Raw genomic sequence first — 25,393 nt, forward strand, 5'->3', positions numbered from 1 at the left:
GGTGCGTTGGGCATAAAAGTGGAATTGCTTAAAAGATATAGGTAACTTTGGATCATGTACTCCATTGTAAATGAAAATTAGACCCTTTTTAAAAGTATCCTCTGAAAATACATATCTGTACTTGCCTTAAGTTCTGCTTTTTGTTATGATTAAAATAGTGTCCTCATTCAGACTTCTCTGATTAGCCTAATATCACCAGAACACCTCTAGTGAATTTTTAGTGTAGACTAGATTTTAAAATTTAAGATCTTCATTTATGTTCCTTGACTTTGAGGTTTTTGTTCCTCCCTATAATTTTTCCCTTCTTGAATATTATTTTAATTGGTATCAGTATTAAATTTATTATAAATCTTCACAAAGTCAGTCTGTCTAGTGGAGCACATAACCTTTAAATTGGTTCCAAAAATTTTTATGATTGAGATAATTTAGCAAAGCACTCCTAAAAAGACTGTTGGCTTTTTACACTTGTCTGTGGGTGAACCTATGTCTATTGTCTCTGTGACAAATTCTTCTTCTATATGTAATGCATGTCTTCTAGTGGGCTTTGTTATAGTTTATTTGAAAGACTCTGCTGCACATCCTGCCTGACTGTTGGAAATGTCTAGCTCTGACTTCAGGGCCAGGGGGGAGAGAGTGCAAAGAGTCGATGGCAACAAAACTTTAACCCATCACAGCTACATTCATTTAGTATCATCTGCCAGATCATTTATTTTAAAAAAGAGAAGTTATTTATATTTTAAAGGGAAAAAAAGATTTGTGCTCTCTTCCAGGAGTATAAATTTTGCTTTATTTAACATGTGAAAAAATATAACTCTTAGATATGAATGTGTTTATTAGATGCTGTAGTGAATAAATCTCATGTCTGAAATAAAATGTCTTGTATTTTAATGTAATGTCTCATGTTTAAAATAATGTAGCTGCTTATGTCATTAGAGATTGACTTTAAATATCAATATCAAAAGAATTAAAATTCCAGTGTAGTTATGGCTGAGTTGACATCTTAGCTAAATGTAATATTAAAAAATATAGATGAGCCCTCATTTCTAGAGTGAGAGCTGTCAATTTTGTTAACAGGTTTCTTGTGACAAAGACTACTTGTTAAAAGTTCAGATGAATAAAACAAATATCCACATACATGTAATGTAATTGTTTTTGAGGGTGGCACTGTTTATATTGATTTTAAAATAAAAGCTTATATTTACAAAAGAGGAATGTTAAATATAAGTGCTCTTATCTAGGTAAATATCTACGAATGCGAACAGATGCTTTCATAGTCTTGTCCTGCATGTTTTGGTCCTTGTGTTAGAGCAAATGTCTTGGCTGTAATATGAGGTGTGCAAGTTCTGGTAATAATAGGCAATAAATAAGAAGTTTAGATGCAAAAGTAAAGTCACTTATTTAAATGACTGATATTTATGTACTGTTTCCTTGTCTTTCTCCCCCCTTCCCCAATACTCCTTGCAGGAACATGTCTTTTGGGTGGTATCTTTAAATACGTTGTTCATACTTGTGTTTGGTAAGTATCATTTACTCATAGGTTTTAAAAAGATCCTTCTTTGTGAAGTGATAATGCAGATTAATTTTGCAGCTGTTCTCTCAGAATAAATGAAACTGTGACATCTAAAAATGGAACCACAAATTATCTGGAAATATGAATAAGAAGTCTTTATTGCTGCTAGTTTTGTCATTTTAATTCCTTTAAATTGATAGGTTTTAAATAGGAAATCTACCAAAAGCTTACTGATGGCAACCAAAGCACAGAAAATAACATTTGTTTGGAATACTGTTAAACTAAAGGAGGAACCTCCTGGAATTTAATTTGCAGTACTTTTAGGAATGGCTAGGACATCTTTTCTCCTTACAGTTTTCCATAGATACGCCTAAATCACTCTTTCTATCAAGAATCCATTTTTGGAGCTCAAAATTGGGGGAGAGGGGGACGCACAAGAACGTAGCTGACTGTAGAGTTGTCAAATACACTTTCATTTTGTGTCCAAAATTACTATGGAACAACTTTCCTTAGTTCATACACCTTAGACTGACTTAAATTTTAGAAAATAGTAAATTCCAATCAGTGGTGTATTTTACTTTATTTTCCTTTCTCCTTCCTGTGGGTGCTAAAGCTGAATTGCAACTTTAAATGTTTGCAAGACTCTTCTTGTTTTTAGAACAAGATAGGAATATCTCTGTGTTCCAATTCCACATATAGATAGTGCTAGGGAAATTTGTTGGACATAAACTTGTCACAGCTTAAAAAAAAAAATAATCCTCAAACCATAGGTATACATTTCTCAATCACTTGAACCTTAAAAGAAAAGGGTAAAATGCCTAACTTATTGCAAATAGCAGTAAGCTCCCCCTTGAGAGTTTCTATTCCTATTTTACATTTACTGCTTATATTATGTAGAGTAAATTTGCATTTCCACCCTGGTTTTACTGCAAAGAGAGAGGTAACGAATTTAGAATTATATGTTTAATTTTTTAAGAACCTCCTGAGAGCTATTAGACTGTGATTCAGATTCTTTTTTTTTTTTTGTACTTTACACCTGTTGAGTGCCTCAACTTTGCCTGTTTCACTGCTAACAAAGCTTTTGGATAATGGTGCTCAAGCTTGTTAGTGTTGTTAATTTGGCACAGCTGCATGCAGAAGCAGTGGTATTTTAGTGACAAGATAGAGCATTTTATACACCTGCTCTATCTTGTCTGGACACAAAATTTCACTTGCTCTGAATTATCGGTTTAGAAAGGGTTTGGTTATTTTGCTTTAGTTTTTTGAGTGGTCTTTCTTGGCAAAAGAGTTTGGGCTGTATAAACTAAAGAGATACTGTAGATAAATTTTTGCTGGTAAAGTAAAGCTCACAGTACTGACCCAGTGATTTGAGCATCTAGTTACTGAAATGAATCAGCAGATGAAAAGAAAATAAAAAGAATCATGTATATTTAATTCACAAAAAAACTATAACTCTTCTAATAAGACTTGAAAAATAGTTGAATTACTTCTTTCTAATAATTAGTCTATTTTGATCTGTAGTTATCAGAAGTTAATTAGTTTTTTTAGCTGCTATAAAATTTAGGCTTTTTTAATAAGTAGTTAATAACTATGAAAGTTCTAAATCCTTGATTTAAATTCAATAATTAATAATAATTAATAAAGTTGTCATATAGATGTGTTTTAAAGCACACTTAGAGCTACTGAACAAGTGGGAAGCTAACAAGTAGAGAAGGGGAATGACTTTCCCAAGCAAGCAGGAGATCTGGGAATTTAATTTGTGCCTCTCAAGCCTATTTTTAGTATCTTTCCCACTAAGTAATAATGCCTAATTTACAACTGCCAAGTCTTTAGTTATTCTTAATTACTGTCCTAGTGAGTTCAAATGTCACAGGAGGCAGTTCCTAGAAGATAAAACAGGAGGAGAGAATTTGGAACCTTAATTACTGGTCCAGAAATTCTCCTGTGTATTCCTTTGGACAAGTTAATTAAGTTTGACTTAATTCATATTTTCTATAGTTCATTTTAGTACTTGCAGAGGAGTTTGTACTCCTTCACGCTTTTTATTAAAAGGGATCTATTAGAAATTGTCTTTTAAAGAAAGTTATTTGAAAAACCATGATAAACTGTGTGCTGTAATCTCATAAAACACTGTCAAAAAGATAACGACTTTTAAGTCATGAGTCTGTCTATAGGAGTTGAGTGGGGTTTTTTTAATCTCATTTTTCTTTCTCTTGTTCTTACTGGGCAGAAAGAGCTCACGTTCTCCCTTTGTCTTTTACATTTTTGCTATTCCCAGTAACTGCTGATTTTTCTGAAAGGCACATAAATTAAAACTTTCTGATCATTGATTAGGGTAATACAAGTTTTGCTAAATCTTTTCCTAGGTGTGTTTTGGGTTTTTTTTTTTTTACATGTTGGTCATATGGAAATAAGGAAGAGAGAAAATCATCAGGCTTTTCATTTGAGGGTATGTTTAGGCTACAGTAGTCCCCAGAGTGGATTATCATGATACAGTGAAGGCAATATAGGTGAAAATAAAGCTTGCAGTTACTGCAGCCCCTTTACTTCCTTTTGACTCCCTTTACTCCTGTAGGAAAGTGACATTGAATTCTGTAGTCCTTCGTAGCTCTGTTAGAAGACCACAGAGTGAGCTAAAACGACGACTTGATCCTGTTGCAAATACACAGGTGTCCAAAAATAGGGAAAGTGTTGTGGTTTCTAATTGATTCTTCCTGAGACCTCAGAATTGGCAAGAGTGAGTTCAATGTTAAGAATGTTGACAGTTCTTAATACATTAATTCAAAGTCAAAGACTTCTCAATTGCTCCTCATCTCTTCACTGGAGCATCATCTTTCTCCTCCTCATCTTCTCTTCCCTTGGCAAATTTCTGCAGGGCTTGCATTTTTCACAGTATTCTTAAGAATTAAAGCACTAAAACTGAAACCTTGCTAAAGTGAGTCCCGTCTGATCAAGATGTAAAATGCTGACTTAAGTCTTTTAGTGCATGGGAAAGGGTGAATATACAGAACAGGTTCCTACAGCAGTCTGAGACCAATGCCACCCTGGTATGTAAGACTGAGAAATGGAATTAATTTACACACAGCAAGATGAACTAGGAAGGAAAAGACTGACATCTTATTCAGTGCAGTTTTATATTGTCTATAGTCTTTCAGTGTGAATTCTCATCTGACTTTCAGTGTTTGTAAAATTCTAGAAAAATAACACTTGCAAATATTTGCACAAAGTAATTTTTTTAGTTGTTTTCAGAAAATTAATGAGAAGTAGAATAATTACCCATATTATAATACGCATCCTGCAAATAAGGCTCCAGTTAACAGTTTTCACGGTCTTTTTTTTTCTCCTTACATTATGCAGCATTTTGTCCATACCACATTGGTCACTTCTCCATTGTTGGCCTGGGCTTTGAGGAGTATGTAAGTACTGTTCTATAATTTCAAAATGTAAAAAATATTGACATTTATTTAATCACAACATTTTCGTGGCGTCCTTCCACTTTGTGATCGCAAAAGTATCTGGAGTGTCTGTCATTTTTCTCCTCAAACCTTTTTTTTTATCTATGATAAAAATGTTGTCTCACTCTTTCCAACTTTCTCCATTATTTACATTTCTAATGCATGTGTCTTGGGGTTTGGGTTTTTTTTAACAGAGTCTTGTTCCTCATGTATATTTTAATTTGTGTACAGAGTAATTTTCATAGTTGATGGTCATGGGTAGTGAAAGCTAGGAGGTGGTGAGGTAGTGTAAGGTAACAATTTTTGTTTCATATATAGAGGTTATTTCATGTTTAAAGAAAGTAGTTGTTAGACTTTTCCTGTGAATGTAAACATTTTCTACTCTTTATGGAGAAACCAAAAAAAGTAGTAGATTATTAAAATACGTGAAAGCTAAGGAAACTTGTCATTCTTCTTGAAGAGTTGAGATTTGGACTTTATTTTAATTACATAAAAGGACATATAATCTTTTAAGAGACTGATAAGCTTTCCCTTTTTTTTTCCTCTCCAGGTTCAAGCATCTCACTTTGAAGGCCTGATTACAACTATTGTGGGATATGTTCTGCTAGCAGTGACTCTAATTGTTTGTCATGTATCCTTTTGTCAGTAGTTACCTGGTTCAGATTTTACACATAAATAATTTTTCTGGCGATATTTTCAGGAGTCACAGAGATGATGCAGATGCAATTAACTTATAATTTTGCTCTGGTTTTTTGGTTGAAATTAGAAGAAAAGAGATCTTCTGTTCTCTTGGACATGTAAAAGTTGTCAGTGTGACTGCATTCTTCAGAACACTTGCACATGTTTAACAGAAAATCATAGGCTTTTATGCTTGCTTGAAGGCCTCCAACTAAATGTTGATGGTCTGAGAAGATTAGTGTAGAATCATTGTATTTTCCTCACTGTCCTTATGGTATTGCTGTGGGCTACATAGAGCAGAAAGAGAAATGGGATTATGAAAATACATAGGGTATGATGGGAAGTTTATTTACATCTTTTTGATCCTGCCAGATCTTTAGAATGCAGATTGTTCTAGTTTCTGTTTGTCTCTGAACCACTGAGATTTTGCAGCAAGGATTTCTTTCAGGTAATGACCCTCATAATTATAGAGAAAATTAAGTAACGGCAGAGTCCTGAAAGCTGGAAGGTTTTGGTCACAAGTAAAAAGTCTGCATTCTAGCTGCGTGTTTTTAAAGGGACCACACCAACCTCTATTTGAAAGAATAAACATTTGTTAACAGTTTTCTGTTCAAAAGTAAGTACAGCTAACAGCAACTTTAGACTGCACTATGCCAATATGCAAAGCAAATGTGGTAAAGCAGTTGATTGTTTTGCCTCCTAAAAGAAAACGAAACAAACTCCCAAACTGTAATACGTGTCTAGCTTTTATTTGAAAAGGTGAGAATTTGTTTCAGGCAGCATGAAAAGGAAAGCTACCATTTGAGGTAGGCCTTCAGTTTTGAAACTTGCTTACTTGTGGCAGATGTTCTCAAAGGCAACTCTTTATTTCTTGAGAAAACTTCTGGATGTTTAATTTAAGAAGGATGGTAGTAGTATTATTTATTTATTCATTTATTTTTAGATGCATGCTTAGGGGGGTTATCCAGCTCATCAGATTGTGACTTCCAGAGTCACAGCCAATTTTGAAAATATGAACCCTGATAAAATATATACTTCCTATTTCACTTTTGTCTTTTTAAAAATTTCCTATTGCTAAAAGCCACATAATAGTGTTTCATCCCTGGAAGCGTTTAAGACCAGGTTGGATGAGGCTTTGGGCAACGTGGTCTAGTGGAGGGTGTCCCTGCCCGTGGCAGGGGGGTTGGAACTAGATGATCCTTAAGGTCCCTTCCAACCCAAACCATTCTATGATTCTGTGATATGATTCTATATTAATCAAACTGCGATATAAAGTATTTTTCAGTATTATTTTCTTGACAAAACTATTCAGGGTTTGGCAGCACTTGTAAAGTTCCAGCGATCACGACGTTTATTAGGAGTTTGCTATATTGTTGTCAAGGTAATCCTATTTTTTGTGTGTGTGGCAAAAAGCCCTCTCAATTTAAGCTTACATTATAATTTCCGTAGCAATTTCTGTTAAACTAGTGAGATGTTCTTTTCTCTTTTTTCCTAAAGGTTTCCTTGTTAGTGGTGGTTGAAATTGGTGTGTTTCCTCTTATCTGTGGCTGGTGGTTGGATATATGCTCTTTGGTAAGAATGGAAATAAATGGGATAAAATCGTTTTTTAACGGTGTTCATATTTAAAGGGAAAATTCTGATGAGAGCGAGTTATTGATATGAGGCACTCTTCTGTTTTTATAAACAGTGTTTCCAGAGGTAAAGGTTTTTTTGGATAGTGTGTAATGCTAATTTTGTTTTTCTTTATGTTGCTAAATAAAAATTAACTTGCTATTATTAAAATAAGATCCTTTTTACTGCATTTACAAGACCACTGTGATAATGAACTTATAGGCAAACTTGTGTACTGAATAAACTTCTTTATGTAACTATCTTATGTGAAATGGTTCTGACTTCATATTTTAATAGTTGTCCAGTCTCTTTCTGTTTTGGACAAGTTACATGCTGCATTTGCTTGGAATTGAGGACAGTGTTTCTGTCCTGAAAAAAATTAAGTGATTAATTTTAAATGGAGAAAATTAATTCTTCTCGCCTTAGAATTTTATTTAATGGAGTAAGTATTTGCTTCCATCACAGTGCCACTTTGAACTGATTAATAATTTATGTAGTGTTTGAGTTGACTTCTTTCTTTGTCAAAAGAAATTGATCAGAAATTGATCTTTATTTGCTGTTCTTATGGTAACTTTTTTTAATTAAATGCTATAATTATTTATGTGTTAGCACAAGGCAGACATTTAAATTAAATGCCTAGTAGTACTATGTATGAACTAGGGTGAACAAAATGAGTAATTGTGGAGGTTTGCCAAACTTTATTCATATTTGTTTACTACTTACCTTCTAGGAAATGTTTGATGCCACTTTGAAAGATAGAGAATTGAGCTTTCAATCTGCCCCAGGTACCACAATGTTTCTACACTGGCTAGTTGGAATGGTTTACGTCTTTTATTTTGCATCCTTTATTCTTTTACTGAGAGAGGTGAGTCTATAAGAACAAGATTGGTATGTAACATAGTTAGAGAAGCTTGCATGTTGAACTGTCAGTTAAATCTTTCACATGTGGGTGTTGCTGCTACTGTGTTTCATGTGTATATACTGGATTTCAGACTTATGTAAAAAGGGCTACACTGGTACTTACTGCAGTGGATTTTTAGGTTACAAAGAGTCTTTAAACATGCATGTTGCCTTCAAATTAATCTAAATATGTTTCAGTTCCTTAAGATTAATACTTGAAAATTATGCTTATAATTTATTATTGCTTCTCTACTTCTCTATGATAATGCTTCCTTTATTCTATTTCTGTACTATTTTGTTGAACCTTGTTCAACAAATATCTCTATTTGTTATTATGTTTAAAATTTACTTGCTGCAGCTATCCAAAATGAAAGAATACAAGGATAATTTTCATAATTGTTTTCTATTTCCTACTTCAGGTATTGAGACCTGGTGTCTTATGGTTTCTCAGGAATTTGAATGATCCAGACTTTAATCCTGTGCAGGAAATGATTCACTTGCCCATTTATAGACATCTCAGGAGGTTTATCTTATCAGTGGTAAGGACTTTTCTCAAATTTCTGTATTTTGAAATAAAATTTCATACATTAGCTCCCATATATGCTACTGTGTATTTAAGGAGAAACATTCTTACCATGAAGGTGGTTAGATACTGGAACGGGTTGCCAACAGAATCTACATCTTTTGAGATGCTCAAAACTCAACTGAATAATGTTCTGAGCAACCTGATGTAACTGGGTCTGCTCAGAGCAGGGGGTTGGGGTAGTTTAACTCTAGAGGTCCCTTCCAGAACAAATTTTTCTGTGATATCTTCTCCTTATGCAAAATCACAGGAAATGGTTGTGTATTCAGAAGAGTGTTTATTACTATGGATATTGTCTATCATGTAACTTTTTCATGATGCTTGTAGTTATTGCAGTAAACATTTTGTGTCCAATTCAGCTAAAGTAGTGCAGCAGAGGTAGAGTAACTTTCTAGTTAAGTCTTTGGTCAGATTATGCTGATCTAGCCAGTGGTGTCCGTTTCCAGGTTATCATTACAAAATAGTGAAAACAATGGAAGGTTTTTTCTTCCTTTTGCTTGTTTGTCTGAAGTTTGCCTAGCATGCAGTAAGGGAAGGATCTTGAGCTGTCTTTGACATAAATGTCATGTTAACTGTGAAAACTGATATATCAGAAACATTATTATTTGACATACTGTATTAATACACCCAAAGCACTTTGAGTAGTGAAAGCTCATAGAGGGATCTTGGTTCTGTTAGAGAGCCCTTCAGTACGTGAGAGGAGCTGACCTGTCCACCTTTCAGAGTATTTTGTCCTTAGATAATCATAATGCTTTAGCTGCCTGAAACTGTGTCACAGTAAGTGGCCCAAATATGATCAAAGATCTGTTTGTTACTAAGGGTTCTCAGACTGTGTTGGAACTGATGGTTACTTGAACTTCACCTTTTGATTTGCTTAGCTAATTAGTTCAGAACTTTTACCAGCCTCATGCTAGAATATGGGACCCAAATGGTGATCATTTACAGCTTACCATTTCAAAAAACAAGTCACACTTTTCAAGTTGTGCTTCTTTCTCAATATTTTTAAGAAATTTCTTGTGCAGAACATAAACTATTAAGTTTCAAGAAAAATGGCATTTGATTTTTTTGTATAGTTAAGCACATAATTTTTTTGCATTTTTAGTCTCTAGTGATACATTTATATGAAATGTAAGAATGTGTTTAAAATTTACTTGATTATTACTCTGGTTCCTTAAGGAAACAGGATTTATAAAAGTGCATGGTCTTCATGCACCTGATCTCCCCTACTAAATTGTGATCTTTCAGCCTATTTAAAATGTGAGGAAATAGAAATGGAAAGATCTTTTGAGGCTTCTGCAGGTTGCTTCAAAACTCAGCCACTAAGGAAAGAGAAGAATCCAAAATTGGTAATCCCAGTGCTGGAGGAGGGAGAAGAAAGTAGAACTGTCTGACGTTATCCTGTCAGCTGGCCAGCCAGTGCTTATTCCGCCACAGTCCTATTTGGTGAGGGCATCGTAGCTACTGGTCTGCCTGGGATGGAGTTAATTTCCTTCATAGCAGCCCATGGATTAGTGGCTGAAACAGTGTTGCTTCCACACAAGTGTTTTGGCTATGGCTGAAGAGTGCTTGCACAGCATCAAGGCTTTCCCTCTTTCCTGCTCTGCCCAGCTCCCTCACCCCTCCAGCGAATAAGCTGAGAGATGGGAGGGGGGTATACCTGGGACAGCTGATCTCAACTGACCAAAGGGGTATTGCATACCATATGACATCATGCTCAGCAGTAACAGCTGTGGGAAAGGAGGAGGAAGGCAGGGATGTTCATGGTTATGGTGTTTGTTTTTTCTGAGTGACTGTTAACATGTACTGAGGCCCTGGTTTCCAGGAAGTCATTAATCATCCATCTGCTGATGGGAAGTAGTGAATTAATTCCTTGTTTTGCCTACATGCACAGCTTTTGCGTTCTCTATTAAACTGTCATCTCAATCCACAAGTCATCTTGCCTTCATTGTTTTCTCCCTGTTCAGCTGGAGAGGGGAATGAGCAAGCAGCTGGGTGGATGTTTGATTGTTAGCCAAGGTTAACCCACCACACATGGGAAACATGTCAGAGAAGGGTGGGGAAACTAGTTTTGGTTGTTTCTGCTGTTGGGACTAACTTGTTTAACTTCCTTGTTGCAGATTGTCTTTGGATCAATTGTACTGCTCATGCTCTGGCTTCCTATACGCATTATTAAGTATCTCCTGCCTAACTTTCTTCCATATAATGTTATGCTCTACAGGTAAGCATTTAATTTTAAAAAGATGTGTTTTTTCTGTCTCCCTGTAACTAGAAAAAAGTGTATTTGTGCTCTTTGAGCATTAATGTGATATTGTTTGGTATGTTATTTTGTTTGTTTTCAATTAATCTAAACTTCATTGTTCTAGAAAAGTAAAAAGATAAAGGATGTGGATACGTCATACAATTTGTCAAATAAAAAGCTACTAAGAAAAATAAAAGGCATTTTGTATTATTTCCATAATGGTAACTATTTGAGTTTTATATGCCCTCAAAACACTTTCCCCTTCAACTTTTTGATAGGCAAGTTGCTCCAATGTTTGTTTTTCACATTCATTCCTCATTTTTATTACTTCAAGAATAAAAGAATATCTGTAACTGAATTTCTTTTTAATGATTGCAATATCTTTCCATTTCTAAATAATAATTGAAACAGCAATGATAGAAGCAAATAGAAGAGCAAATCATTCTCTGATATAATCTTTCTCAGCATTTTTTCTTAAATTTCTTGTGTGCCTAAGTGTCTAAACACTCATGAACACTTAATCTGTGCTCAGAGTAGTATACAAGGAAAAATGCCTGCAAAAACATAAGAATTGTTCCTTTTGGCATCCAGTGTATTTTTTTATTGTGGTGGTGGTAATGTAATTCAGTGTAAAAGATTACTATCAGAATGTTCCTTATGTTTGACTTCCTGCTCTTCCCATTGTTTCTAGTGATGCTCCAGTAAGTGAACTTTCCCTAGAGCTCCTTTTGCTTCAGGTGGTGCTTCCAGCTTTGCTAGAACAAGGACATACGAGACAGTGGTTGAAAGGTCTTGTACGAGCATGGACTGTTACTGCTGGATACTTGCTGTAAGTACAGAAAGACAAAATCAACTCCAAGCATTGTGTCCATCTTAGCCTTTTAATGTGAAAGCAGCATGCTTTTAAGGGAGTTATCCCAATAAGTAGCATTAATAGTTATTTTACAGATAAATACATGATGAAGAACTTGTATAGTGATTTCCTATGTAAGTACCACCTTTTAAGCATTAGTCGTACCTACTTCTGGACTAGTCTTTGACAAGTAATTCTTTCGGTACACTATTACAGCATTTGCTTAGTAAAAAAAAAAAAAAAAAAACTATAAAAGTATGACTAACAGCTTGTTAACATATTATATGGAAAAATTAGAGGTAAGTGTCAGCAGAGCATTTCCATGAGTCATCGAAGTAAGATTCATGTGCCCATCTTGCATTTCTTACTATAAGAAGGAGGGGGGAAAAAAAGGAAAAATTTAGAACATTAAGCTAAGGAAGTGAATACCTGTAAATTGAGGATTTTAAAGTTAAAAATTCAGCCTCTAAAGAAGGACAAAACTGTACCTTTGTCAGCTACAGTAAATGATTATACAAAGTGAGGTTCTTTAATTTAGACTGCTAGGCAGAGTTCTAGCACTTCATAGAATGGTTTGGGTTGGAAGGGACCTTAAAGACCACCTAGTTCCAATGCCCCACTATGGGCAGGGACACCCTCCACTAGACCAGGTTGCCCAAAGCCCCATCCAACCTGGCCTTGAACACTTCCAGGGAGGGGGCATCCACAACTTCTCTGGGCAACGTATTGCAGTGCCACCCTTATAGAGAAGATTTTCCTCCTAATACCTAGTCTAAATCTACCCTCTTTTAGTTTAAACCCATTACCCCTTGTCCTATCAAGGGAAATGATCTTTTAGTTCACCAGTTGTTTGCCAAATTAGTCAAGAAAAAATTAAGGTTGATTTTTGTTTCTGTAAAGTTTTAAATTTAAAGTGTATTATCATTCTCACATCACAGCTTGCTCATTGTGGGTCATGCTAATGCAGCACCATTAGGATGAAGATTTATTCTTTGCTAAGTTATGTCTGAGACTCTGAGAAAAAGAATGAAAGACTTTTTTCTTCCTCTGCAATCCAAAATATTTATTTTAGCTTCTCATAAGGAAACTCTCCCCACCCCTGTTCTTAGTTTGCATTTCGGGAAGTTTTGTGGGTTTTTTAATTAATTTGTCCTTATTTTGATAGTGTTTAAGTATGATGCAAGATGAGAATTTCAGATATGATCATAGAAATGGCTTTGCTTTTTCCACTGTCGCAGCTGTTAAGAACAATTGTGAAATATATTCAGCAATTTTAGTTGAGCAAAGATGAAAATCTTTTCCTCTGCTTTTCTTAAAAAGGGAACTGCTATGAAAATGTTTTCATTATCTGCCAGGAGGACATCTGCATGCATCTTACTGCTAATAAAAATTCTGCTAAAGCTGAGGAAAATTAGCTTCTAAATGTTCATATTGGGTTTGGGTGTTGTTGTTTATTTGAGTCTGATTAAAAAAAAAATCTATTTGCTGTTGATGTATGCAGGAATTATCAACGGAATACTTTTTAAAGTAGATTGATTCTTTCTAGGATTGGTGTTCTTAGAAAGTTGTGAACAGGTTTTGAGTGATTTAGAATCTTTTTGAAAGGCTCTACCTGACTTTTTTTTTTTTAAAACATGTCTATAGCAATACAATACTGTCCTTGTACAGTTTAGGTTTGAAGGCAATTGTGTCCAATGGAGTTCAGTAGCAGTAAGATAGAAGCTGTCAGTTGATCTGCCTGCTTACACAAACTGAAATACCATTGCAATTTTCCTTTTAGATGCACAACTTTAATACCAGATGTTGTTTTTAAAGCAGTCAAATGGACAAGTGATCTTTGTGACTATATTCCTACTGTTCTAATCTGTATCCACACTAGCATTTTTCTTCTAAATTCTGTGTTTAGGATGACATTGAGTACGTTATCAGAAAATGGTTTATTTTACTTTATCAAGATTCTGTCAGCACTCCTGTGTAAGTTTTGTACAACTTGTTCTGAGTAGGCCTGTCTTTCTGTAAAACTCTCATTCATATCAAACAGAACAAAACTGAAATATTGATTGTTACAGGGATCTCCATTCTTACCTACTTGGTGACCAGGAAGAGAATGAAAACAATGCAAACCAGCAGCCTAACAACCAGCATGCTCGCAATAATAATGCCATTCCAGTTGTGGGAGAAGGTCTTCATGCAGCCCATCAAGCCATACTTCAACAAGGAGGACCTGTGGGTTTCCAGCCTTATCGTAGGCCTTTAAAATTCCCGCTCAGGGTAGGTATATCTAACACATTACGAGAAAAGGGAAAAGCATTTGAAAAATAGGTGGGGTTTTTTTTGTAAGGATGTTGCCCACATGTTATCAGAAGTGGTGGGTCATGTTTTGTGTTTTGCACAGTTTGCGTCTTTCTAAAAGTAGACTTATAGTTATTCTCACATACAGTTTTTTCAGCCTGTAAGACCTTCAATTACCATTTTATGTATAGATCCTGTACATGCTGTGTATTATCTATTCGGTCATGTCTTTTTTTTTTTTTCTTAACAGTTAGTAATGGAGAGAAATATAATAACCCCTCAGCAAATAGGTAGTTTAGGAGCGTCTCTAGCAAGGCATGGCTTTCAGGAGGGCATATTTTGGTCTTGTAGCTGAAGCGTATTTTAAACTTTTTTGCTTTATTAAATTAAATTGAGAGCTACTGTTGCATCTGTATTAATCACAGAAAAGTGTTATAGTACTCGAAAATTCTAAATTCCTGTAATTAGAAAGGAAGTGTTGTTGGCAAATACTTAACTCTCTAGAATAATATATAGGTCAAACTGGATAAATTGTTGTTACCAGAACTGAGTTAACCAAATATAAACTTAACCACAGCTCATTCATTGTGGTTTCAGGTATAGTTCAAGAATGGAAGCAATGGCTAAAGTTAGAACAATGTAGTATTGCTTCTGAAGTTTCCTTAAAATGCTGAATCTACTGGAATTCTCATAACAAAGTACAAAATAAAGCACACTTTTTTCCCTATAAATCTCAGCCCAGTAGAACTGAAAGCAAATTTGAAAGTATTTTAGGATTTCACAACTGTGGAGTTTCTAGGTGTTTGAAGTTGTTTAGAGGGGTTTTTTTGTGGGGAAGAGGGGGAGTTAATTCCCTCCACTGCTGTTTTTACCTTCTAAAATGGCTCTCCACAGGAATGCATGAGCTACAAAACTCTTGTCGAGGAAAGAGTGGGAGGAAGTAGCTCAGGGATGAAAAGGCTAGGCAAGCAGAATGAATTTACCTCTCATAGCAGCTGCTACTACCGCAGTTTGGTCAGAGCATGCTCTGAGACCAATTTAATGTAGCATAACTAAGCACTTAGTGCTGAAAGGAGTGGTGCTGGTCATCTTTCCATGGCAGTTGCCCCTTTCTTCCCTTCTTGCTGTGAATGCCTGTGCTAGAACATACACATGATGAGATGGAACAGGAAACTGGTCCAGCTGAAAACTGAGGTAATATGCAGAAGGCATTAGTTAACATGTTTAAACATTCAGATAAAACTTTATAGTAAGAAAACATAATTGTGGTGTTTTCAGTTAGACGTAGTCCAGTTCATGTGAAGTTACTGGGATGACAGACAGGTTAATTGAGAAGAAAAAAAAGCACAGTGTAAATATCTGATCTTTTCTAGGCTTTCATTATTTTTTTTCTTCATTTTAACCAAGTTGTAAGAACATAGAAGGTGGCTTATGTTCAGTTTTTATTATGTATGTTTTCCACTAGAACTCACTCATCATGTCCATATGGATTGAACAAGCAATAAGAACTAATCTCTCATGTTATTTCAGTTACAAATAAGCATGTAAAACTATGGGTTTGATTTTTTTCAAATTTAATTAAATATATATTGTTAATCTCAAAATCAAAAGGGTTTTTTATTATTATTCTACTTACATCATCAATTTTATCAGGCATTCTACATAATTCTTCCAACTCATTCCTTTTTAAACAAAGGTTCCCTTGTGGGGAATCTCGCAAAGCCCCTCCAGAGCAAATGGTGATGTGTTGAATTTTCCTGCTACTGCCTTGTCTTTCTTTACCATTCCTTTCATAATCCATAGTTGTCAGCAGAACCTGCAAACTCTCTGGCAAGCTTTCTTCTGAGGATTCTTAGATTTTATTACTGTATTGTTGATCCTTTTAAAAACAAAACAAAAAAAACCACCAACCTGTCTATAAAAATAAATTTATCATTACTTTTCATAGACTTGGTATGTTATTGCTTAAATCCATTTTGGCTTGTCTTGCTGGAGTTTTGAATTTCACTTACCAGAGTTCATCCATTTTCTGGTTTTGGTTTTGGGGTTTTTTGTTTGGTTGGGTTTTTTCCTTGGGGGTTTATTTCCAATGTCTGGAAATATCTTCTTCTGGGAGCCATTTTTATGTTACTGTTTACTGTGGCAACTTTGGGGAGACTTTTCTTTTTTTAAGTCTTATGATCAGTAGTGTGAGTTTGTGCCAAACCTTCAGTGTATCTAAACACATCTCCTGTGAGTGTTTTTCCTCTTGACTACTATTTTCAATATTCTTTTAATAAATGTCCTCACTTTAGCTAGTTTGCTTTTTTGAAATAATATTATTGTGGTGGATTTAGGAGAAAGGAGGGCTGTCCTCGCAAGATCTTTGAGTCTGAATATATTGTGGTCACTATCAGTGCTGCTTCTGTAGTATAAGTGACTAGCTGCATGTGCCTTGTTTAGGTCCAAGTCAAGAGTTGTTCTTGTACGTTCTCTTGTTCACTGATCCAAGAAGCAGCCGTCTGTAGTGTTTAAAAGCTTCGTATCAGCTTTAGTCCTTTGTGTGTGGTTTATTCCCACATGGACTGACTTTTCCACAGCATTCCTTAAGTAACTATTTAGACAGTGTTGGTCCCAAGCAAGTCACACCGTGTGTTCCTCACCATTGAGAAGGGTTTTTTGCCTGCAATCCAGTTGTCAGCTACTCTGGTTTTCTTCTTTCATCATTTGGGATCCCTAACCCTCAAGAGAGTATTCTATATGAAAAATGGTGTGTGGCACTCACCTGGGAAGGAATTGGGTATGGTGGAATCATCCCTCCTCACGCAGGCTAATGTCTACAAAATCACAAGATTTTTCTTTCTTTAAGTAGCACTGAAGATCCTAACCTAGAGATGAGACTGAGCTACATTGTCCCCAAAAGTCCCATCAAGGAGAATGTGTGTTACAGATTTAACTTTGTCTGTCTGCTATCATAAGGTGTTAGTTTTCCCATAATAAGCTTGCTTGTTGCGTGGCTTTGATCATTAGTGAAGTAGAACTTCATCGCACGTTATGCTTGAGACATTCAAATATTCAAAGTCAAGACATGAGAATTCTCTGATAAGATGCAAACCCAACTAAGGAGCCATCAGCTTTTGCTGTCAGCTGCTGCTCACATAAACCTGAAGACATCTGCAAGAACTTTCTCAGCAGGATTTTCCTTATTATAAAAAAGTCTTGCTTATCTTGCATACGGAGCTGGAAACCTTTGAGGGTTAATTGAGAGTTGTTGTGTTGGTCAGTGCAGAAATAAAGAGGTTATTTTTGAATGTAACATAACAAAGAACTCATTTGGGATTCAAATGTTAATTTTTACCTTTGTGACAAATGATCCGAACTCTTAAAAGAAATACACAACGCTCTAGGTGTGCTGCATGTACTGTGGATACATTTCTTATTGGTGAATTATTTATACAGTGAAACATCAGCTGGTATTTGAACATTCCGGTTTAGCTGCCTTTCTAGGATGATACATCTTTTTGTATGTTTGGAGGGTTTTTTTGCTTTGGTCAAGTAACTTTCTTATAAACTGTGTCTCTTTTTTTCCTATTTCAGATATTTCTTTTGATTGTTTTCATGTGCATAACGTTACTGATTGCTAGTCTTATCTGCCTTACCTTACCAGGTAAGTCTATTAATGTAAAACTGCGATTAAAAACAACTCAGCATGTTGCCATTCTCAACAGTGGCAGATGTTTTGAAATCATTGTTTAAAGTTAAAAGGAGAAAACATGGAAAACTGTCTCACCTTTAATGGCACATCATCAAATTGTAATAGTCTAAAATGTAAATGATAGAGATAATACCGGTATTTAAATGACAGAGATTGCCATTTCCTTTGTTTTGTTGTAGAACAGTTTCCTTTTAAGGGCAGGGCTCCAAGTGCTGAGACAATCTCTGTAGTAGTATTGACAGAAAATGACAATTGATACTCTTGCACCTGCTTTACCATTTAGAGAAGGAAAATATATAGGTTGTTACCAGGTCTTCTACAGTGTCGTCTTTAATTTATTGTGAAGCTGTCATCATGACAGGTCGCTAGGAGACTTTGAAGTGATATACATGCTACTTCCCAAATATATATGAATAAGTATGTTAACCAAATTAATTAAAAACACTTTGTAGGTGTTTTAAAGTAATTTGGAACAAATTAAGACATGTAAACTCATTTGAATTTTATAAGCTGGCTACCGTAGTACCATGTCAGTTTTACCTCCTTGTGTTAATGATCCTAAAGTCAATAATGTGTTGAGATCAGTTATGAATTTTGTGATTGTTTTAATAGTAGTACATAAAATAATTCCACTATAATACTAGCAAATAGAAACACTGTTAAAAAATGAGGTGTTGCCAATGAGTCTCTCATTTCTGTCAGAGTTTCAGAAGCCCATCAGTACGTCTTAAAAAAATTATATGGGGCAGTGAAATAACCCAAACATAGCTCATAAGACTTAAGTTCAAGCTTATGCACTAATCCATTGCAGTTCTGAAGGTGAATGTCTAGGCTCTGTTTTATGCTGAATACTATTTGTGCATTGATATTTAGCAATAAATGTGATAAGTATTTTTTTTAATAGGCATCCTTCCTTAATACATCAAAAAGCATTACTCTATTTAACAGTGCTTGTGTTTTCAGTATTTGCTGGCCGATGGTTAATGTCATTTTGGACGGGGACTGCCAAAATCCATGAACTGTACACAGCTGCTTGTGGTCTTTATGTCTGTTGGCTAACTATCCGAGCAGTGACAGTGCTTGTTGCCTGGATGCCACAGGGTCGTAGAGTGATTTTTCAGAAGGTCAAAGAATGGTCTCTCATGGTGAGTCTTGAGAAAAAATTTTACTGAATTATCGAAAAAATAGCTAACAAAACTTGTTTCATTTTTGCTTGCAGGTTGTACTTTGTGATGTATACTATGTTTTCCTTTTCAGACCATTTTGAAGCTTTTGCAGCTTGCATTCCTATTGCATAGGCTAACTGTATCTTTGGAAGCTGTTTAGCACAATGTTAAGCAATCAGTGTAAATAAGTTTGTGTATATATGTTTACACGTACATGTATGTTTTTCTGTTTTCCTTTAGAAGGGAATATGTTGCATTATCTTATCCTGTATGTGATGTGTCCTCAAATACATTTATGTTTTCACATACACCTGGAAGCTTAACTGTTACTTAATTAGCAACTTGACATTATCAAATTAAACTAGTAAAGCTGATAGATGATGATGATGAACGTGTCTCTACAAAGCAGCTTGATGCATATTTTCAGAAAGATCTTTATGATTTGCCAGATCTTTGCCTCTTTCAAATTAGTATTTTTAAAGAAAATACCCTTTTTTATTACCAGGAGTTCAGATTCTCACCATGGCAACAAATTTATATCCCACTTATTTATCTTGGTTTTGAGGATTTCTGTAGTAGATTTCTTGCCTAAGTATAGTAATTTTAAATAGCCATAGCATAAATGGTATCTTGTGATGGACATGCTTGTGTACTTATTGGACTCTTACAGACAGAAGAGCAGTGTAAGTGTATTTTTCATGTATTACCACATTTCCCAAATATCTCATCCATCATTTTAATTTAGGAAATCTTAAGCTAGTTATTCTATTTAACTCTATTCAGAATTAAAATGTAACGTTCTACTTGTCCTTTACCTCTTCTCCTGATCATGTTAATTAAGTCAGACTAGTTTTCTATCTGATTTTTGGATGATACATGTAAATTAAGAGAATTCCACAATAAAGAGAGTGTCAAGCGTGGTATTCTGAGTCTTTCATTTTTAAGTCAGAAATATTCTATAATGAGTGAATCTTTAAGGTTAGGTTTTCACTGGAGAAAAATCAGCAGTTTTGGAAAGATTCTTCTCTAATTTTCCAACATACAAGAATATTCAATAAAGTGTCATTGGATAGTATTCCCTACTGATAACAGTCAAAGGTGACTTTATGGTCTAAAACTATATGGACACCAGCAGGCACAGTCATGTGTTTTTTTTTCTGGAGGTGGCATGGAATAGGACCCAATCTTGAAAAATTGCATTGCAAAACTATGTACGTAATAAAAATTATTTCTAGGGGTGTGTATATATGAATTAAAGGTCTGTGTAGGTTGTTTTCTCCAACTTTATCTGTTTGTGTAGTTTAAGTTACATTATGAAGTTTAAACAAAAAGAATTCACTGATAAACACGTTAATTAGATGTCTTGGGTTTTTTAGATAATGAAGACATTAATAGTGGCTATACTGCTAGCTGGCGTGGTTCCACTTCTGCTCGGTCTTCTGTTTGAACTGGTCATTGTTGCACCTTTGAGAGTTCCTTTGGATCAAACACCCCTCTTCTATCCTTGGCAGGTCAGTTGCTCCCATTCTTCTTCTGCTGTTGATACATTCATTTACTTAGAACTAAGGGGTACAGGAGTTCTTGTTTCATGCTGATGCGATGCTTCAGAACATTTCCCATAGGTATGTTTGAGTGGCAGAGAAAAGACAGCCAGTCTGGATGTGAGGATTATTTAAACCAAAAAGTTATGCTTAGGAATTTTAAGAATGAAAAGCTGAACTTTGTGGGATGACATCAAAGGTTCTTTGCATTTCAGTGATCAGACAGACACTTTTATCAGTAGCATAATTGTAAAGTTATGTACAGAAGTTAGTATAGCTGTATGTACATATGCACAGATGTACGTATTCTGTCTGACCTTTCTGGAAAGCTTTATGCCTACAGTTATGCAGCAGGAGGTTTGGCTGATCTTTTTTCCATACAAGGTTTTAATTTAGTGATGATACACACTATGAATGAAATTTTTATATGCTTTAGGTCATTCTGGTTTTAGGTTGAGATATCGAATCATTCATACAGGATTTTGTGGTGGTAGTGTTTTGGTTTTTTTCAGTCAAGTCTCACAAGTTAAAGGAGTGCAAGCTTTTTTTCCTGCAAGTTTGTGGAAGAAATGAAGGAACAGTAGATTGTGTGACAACTGCTTGCATCACCTAGGCTGAATTATGAAAGAACTTGTAACTAAAAGAAACCCTGAGGGAACCATGACTCAAAATACCTAGAATGCCTATTACTAAATAACAAGAAAGTGTTCAGGGACAGTAGTTTTCTAAGCTGTCCACAAACAAGCTTTCATTTACTTTCAGTATCCAAATGTTTGAAAGCCCTAAGACAAAGAAGAATTTGATTGCTAATTTAAATATTCCATTATTTTATAATACAAGTATACTTTGGAGGTGTCTGTTTAAGGAAATGACTAATAAATCAGGACATCATATGATTGCAGTGGTAGACAATCATGATTTCCAAACAGTTTTGGAAAGAATTTGTAATGCTAGAGATTCTAAAAATTCATAGGTTTTGCATGTTCTTCAAAAGTTTGGAATTAAATATACTGAAAGATTTTATTTTCACGTGACAGAGCTTCCTCAAAATATCAGATTAGAGGGATTTGAGACTTGTTCTAAACTAACAAGAAGCTACTGAAATTGAGAGTAATTGGCATTTTTCACTAAAGAGAATAGAGTCATAGAAAGGTTACATGCTTGAGCAAACATGAAGCAATTTTAACAGTGACTTTTTTGCAATAATTTTTAAATTTTTGAAAGTATCTGGGGTAATAGACATTAACATGTCTTTTTTAAATAATTGGTTAAAGAAAATACATTTGCATGGCAGTTTAAGAAAGTTAAACCTTTTATTAACCTATGATGTCTTAAGTCTTACCAGTTCTGTAACTGTTTATTCTGCCTTGTCAACCTATACTTTGCCTTCTATTTTTGGTGGGTTTTATTGAAGAATCTCTTACAAATATCTGTAATCCAGAAAGGTTTGACTCATGATATGCAGTATTTACTAGAAGCCTGTAGTTATACTGTGTTCTTTTAAAAGCATAAGTTTTCCTCTAAGTAGTACAACATTGTTTTGTGAAGAGCATTGCCTTGCTTTGTTTAGCTTTTCTCACATCGCTAGGGTTTTGTGAACAATTAACACTTAAAAAAAGGGAAAAAACAAACTTGTTTCCTGACTTGTGTGAGCATTTCTGTATTTTCTTTTTCTTCTTTCTTTAAGGAACCAAAATAACTTATTTCTAGGTAAATGTTACCAGTGTTAATTAGTTTGTACCAGAACATCAGTCTGTTGCTTTAAGTAAGCGTAATGCATTTGTTTTGTATTTGCCTTTGGTTTTATAGTAGTAGCTTATTTTCCTGGTTCCAGGGAGCTGAGTATTTTACAGATGTCAGTTAAGCTTGTGAGCATCCTCTTTTTCTTAGGAGTCTGCAGATGATGTCACCTCATGTAAACAATGTCCTGGGTAAATAAAAAAGTAATTGTCTTTTCACTTACAAGTAACATTAACCAGTTGCTCTAAAAGCTTTTAGTTGTCAAACTATTTTAAAATATATGTTAATGCTAACAGTCCATTTTTACAAAATTAGGACTGGGCTCTTGGAGTTCTGCATGCCAAAATAATTGCTGCCATAACACTGATGGGTCCCCAGTGGTGGCTGAAAACTGTTATCGAACAGGTAGGAAAGAACCGTCCATGTGAATTATCTGTATAATACATTTTGAACATTTTTTGAATGTGTGAGTCAGAAAACAGAGTTACTGTTGTAGTAATGGAGTAATTTGAGTAATTGAGTAAAACTCAACTAGTCTTGTAGAATCTGTTTAAATTGTATATTAAGGTACACATAATAAACCTCAGAAATCTGAAATCAAGAATATCCTGCGTATACATCTATGCAATTTTATCAGGATTGTATTAAAGTGAGAAACATCACTATTTCTTCAGTTGAATTCATATATGTCCAAATACTGGACACTATTTATGTCCACCACTCAAGAACAGAGAAATCCTGCTTTCTCCAGAGCTGTAGAGATTCTCTCATTCCTAGACGAGTGCACATAAAGGACAGCACTTCAGCTCCCCTTTGATTATTAAGCAAGACAGAACAGTTTCTGTGAGCAGTTCTGAGTCACACAGCCTGTTGCTTTCTTTGGCAGAAGTATATTTTTTTCTTTATTTTTAACCTTTTAAGTTCTACGCTTGTCATCTCAATGACATATCTCAATTGTTTGTTGAAAAGTAACTTTTCAGCCCTGCACTATATGTAATGGCTGTGGTGCATGTCCCGACCTCTGTACAAAAGGTGTGTCTCTTGATTAAGTCTAGCACATAGTCCTGGTTATTAAACCATTTACTGACCACTTCAGGTGTCACACTGGAGAAACGTAGTCTTAGTACCTTTTGATGCATACCATGGCTCTTCCTTCCATTTTGAATGCTCTCCCTGGGCCTGTTTGTTATGCACACGCTCTCCAGAGCCATTCTTAGAAATGGTTACATCCAGGCTGTGGGACAGAGGCCGTTATCTCGCTGTATGCGGTAGCCATTTGAAATCGGTCTTTTTCCATGATTGGTCTAGTCACGTTGACACCTTAGCTACTCAAGAATTGTGGAGGTCCTGTCGTCAGGCACAGACTCCGCATGCAGAGGCTCTGGTCTGCCCAGCCAAGTATAAAATAAAATCCTATTTTCTGCCTGTGTTACCAAATTTAATAATTTGCTCTATTAGCGTACACAGGGTCCTTTTTCAGGAAGTTAACAGCGTTAAGTGATCCCCGGTCACCCACAAAACCACTACCCACAGCTCTAATGATCTTTCAGCTGGTCTCTTCCAGTCCTGCAATAAAATCAGAACACTACTCCAGATTAAGTTGCTCTTCTGGGCACTATTTAAGTTATTTTGTGGAACCCTCATGATGTAGATTGGCACAGCGTTTTTCCTTTGACTATGGCCATCATGGTTTTCTTCAAGTTGGGAACACCTGTTTCCTCTCATAAGGAGAATTGTGTAAAACCTTGTCATTATTATTGTAAGTGCAAAGCGTGACTTTCATAATTGATCCATTCTACTTCTAACTTGTTCTTTTTAGGTATATGCAAATGGGATTCGTAACATTGATTTACACTTCATAATCCGTAAACTGGCAGCACCTGTAATATCTGTTCTGTTACTTTCCCTGTGTGTACCATACATCATAGCTTCTGGTGTTGTACCTTTATTAGGTATGTATACATTCAGAATACCTCTTCATCATCTGACGGTTTAGAGCAATGTAAATATATCTGTGGAATAAAACTCCAAGGTCTAGGTTGTTTAGAAAAAAACAAAAACAACAACAACAACAAAACCCCAAAACCCCCAAACAAAAAAACCCCACAAAGACCCAACACTATTCTGCCAGCAAATGTAAATTCTTAAGGATTGCTGTGTCACTTAAGGTGACACAGTTTGGGGGTTTTGGAGAAATGCAATACAGTATTCTGACGGGCTTTTTAATAAACTAGATGCAGAATACATCAAGAGTATGGGACTGCATAATATCTAACAGCAGAAATGTAGGTATTTAGCTAATTGGGGAAAGGGATGATAAAGGTTGATTGTCCACAGAAGAAATGAATTTAATTTTAGTCTCTCTTTAAGAGCTGTACTGAGGACATCTTTCCTGACTTGTCAGATTCTAAAGGAAGCATAGAACAGGTGAAAATACTTGGTTAGAAGCAGGGTAGATGTGCTTTTTCATCAACAGTTGTCTTTGTTGCTAGTTAGTTCTGATGTTAACATGTTCAAGAAGTCCCTTTTTGCATTCAAGTGAGAGGTTGAAGAATAGACTTTTATAGTGTCAACTCTTTTGCGACACGAGGTATACAGAAGTCAATATGCAAGAAGACCTGATTAGTCCAATTTTTTTACTGTGGATTTTCACTGTGTTAATAAAAATCTTCTGGCTTTAATGCTTCAGATGAAAAACAGCAGCAGCTGTCATGTGGGATCTCTGAGATAAATGGATGTGTAACTTATTTCATGACCCTTCTACTGAAGTTACAGTATAACAAAAAGGATAGAAGCTGGTGCAGAAGCAGAAATGTGTGTGTTACTTTAACAATGTCAGTTTATGTGAGGGTTGTGTCTTGTTTTGCAGGAGTTACCGCTGAAATGCAAAACCTAGTTCAGCGACGGATTTATCCTTTTCTGCTTATGGTGGTGGTTTTGATGGGAATTCTCTCCTTCCAAGTCCGCCAGTTCAAGCGCCTTTATGAACATATTAAAAATGACAAGTGAGTATATAGTGTGGGGTTTTTAATTTTTCCACTTTAAATTGTGATAACTTCAGATTGAATTCAGGTGTTGTAGATACTTAGGGCTAAAAGGGATTTTAAGAAGCTTTCTAGACAAATGACCCT

General features: G+C 35.3%; 1 protein-coding gene across 5 annotated transcripts in view; it reads left to right on the forward strand.

Moving 5' to 3' along the window:
• Positions 1-25,393, forward strand: part of MARCHF6 (membrane associated ring-CH-type finger 6) — a 55,524-nt gene that overhangs the window by 25,610 nt on the left and 4,521 nt on the right. For 3 of the 5 annotated variants that reach the window (XM_054814716.1, XM_054814715.1, XM_054814717.1), the window contains exons 10-25: positions 1,465-1,516; positions 4,868-4,926; positions 5,516-5,596; positions 6,956-7,024; positions 7,141-7,215; positions 7,985-8,119; positions 8,574-8,693; positions 10,855-10,955; positions 11,668-11,805; positions 13,899-14,100; positions 17,698-17,767; positions 18,764-18,960; positions 20,358-20,492; positions 22,578-22,667; positions 24,082-24,214; positions 25,132-25,267. In XM_054814716.1, coding sequence (XP_054670691.1) covers positions 1,465-1,516; positions 4,868-4,926; positions 5,516-5,596; positions 6,956-7,024; positions 7,141-7,215; positions 7,985-8,119; positions 8,574-8,693; positions 10,855-10,955; positions 11,668-11,805; positions 13,899-14,100; positions 17,698-17,767; positions 18,764-18,960; positions 20,358-20,492; positions 22,578-22,667; positions 24,082-24,214; positions 25,132-25,267 — 1,793 coding nt within the window. The remainder of the gene's footprint in view (positions 1-1,464; positions 1,517-4,867; positions 4,927-5,515; positions 5,597-6,955; positions 7,025-7,140; positions 7,216-7,984; positions 8,120-8,573; positions 8,694-10,854; positions 10,956-11,667; positions 11,806-13,898; positions 14,101-17,697; positions 17,768-18,763; positions 18,961-20,357; positions 20,493-22,577; positions 22,668-24,081; positions 24,215-25,131; positions 25,268-25,393) is intronic. The other 2 variants (XM_054814719.1, XM_054814718.1) reach the window with 1 other exon arrangement.

Source organism: Grus americana, chromosome 2 (genome assembly GCF_028858705.1).
Source record: "Grus americana isolate bGruAme1 chromosome 2, bGruAme1.mat, whole genome shotgun sequence".
NCBI classification, from domain to species: domain Eukaryota; kingdom Metazoa; phylum Chordata; class Aves; order Gruiformes; family Gruidae; genus Grus; species Grus americana.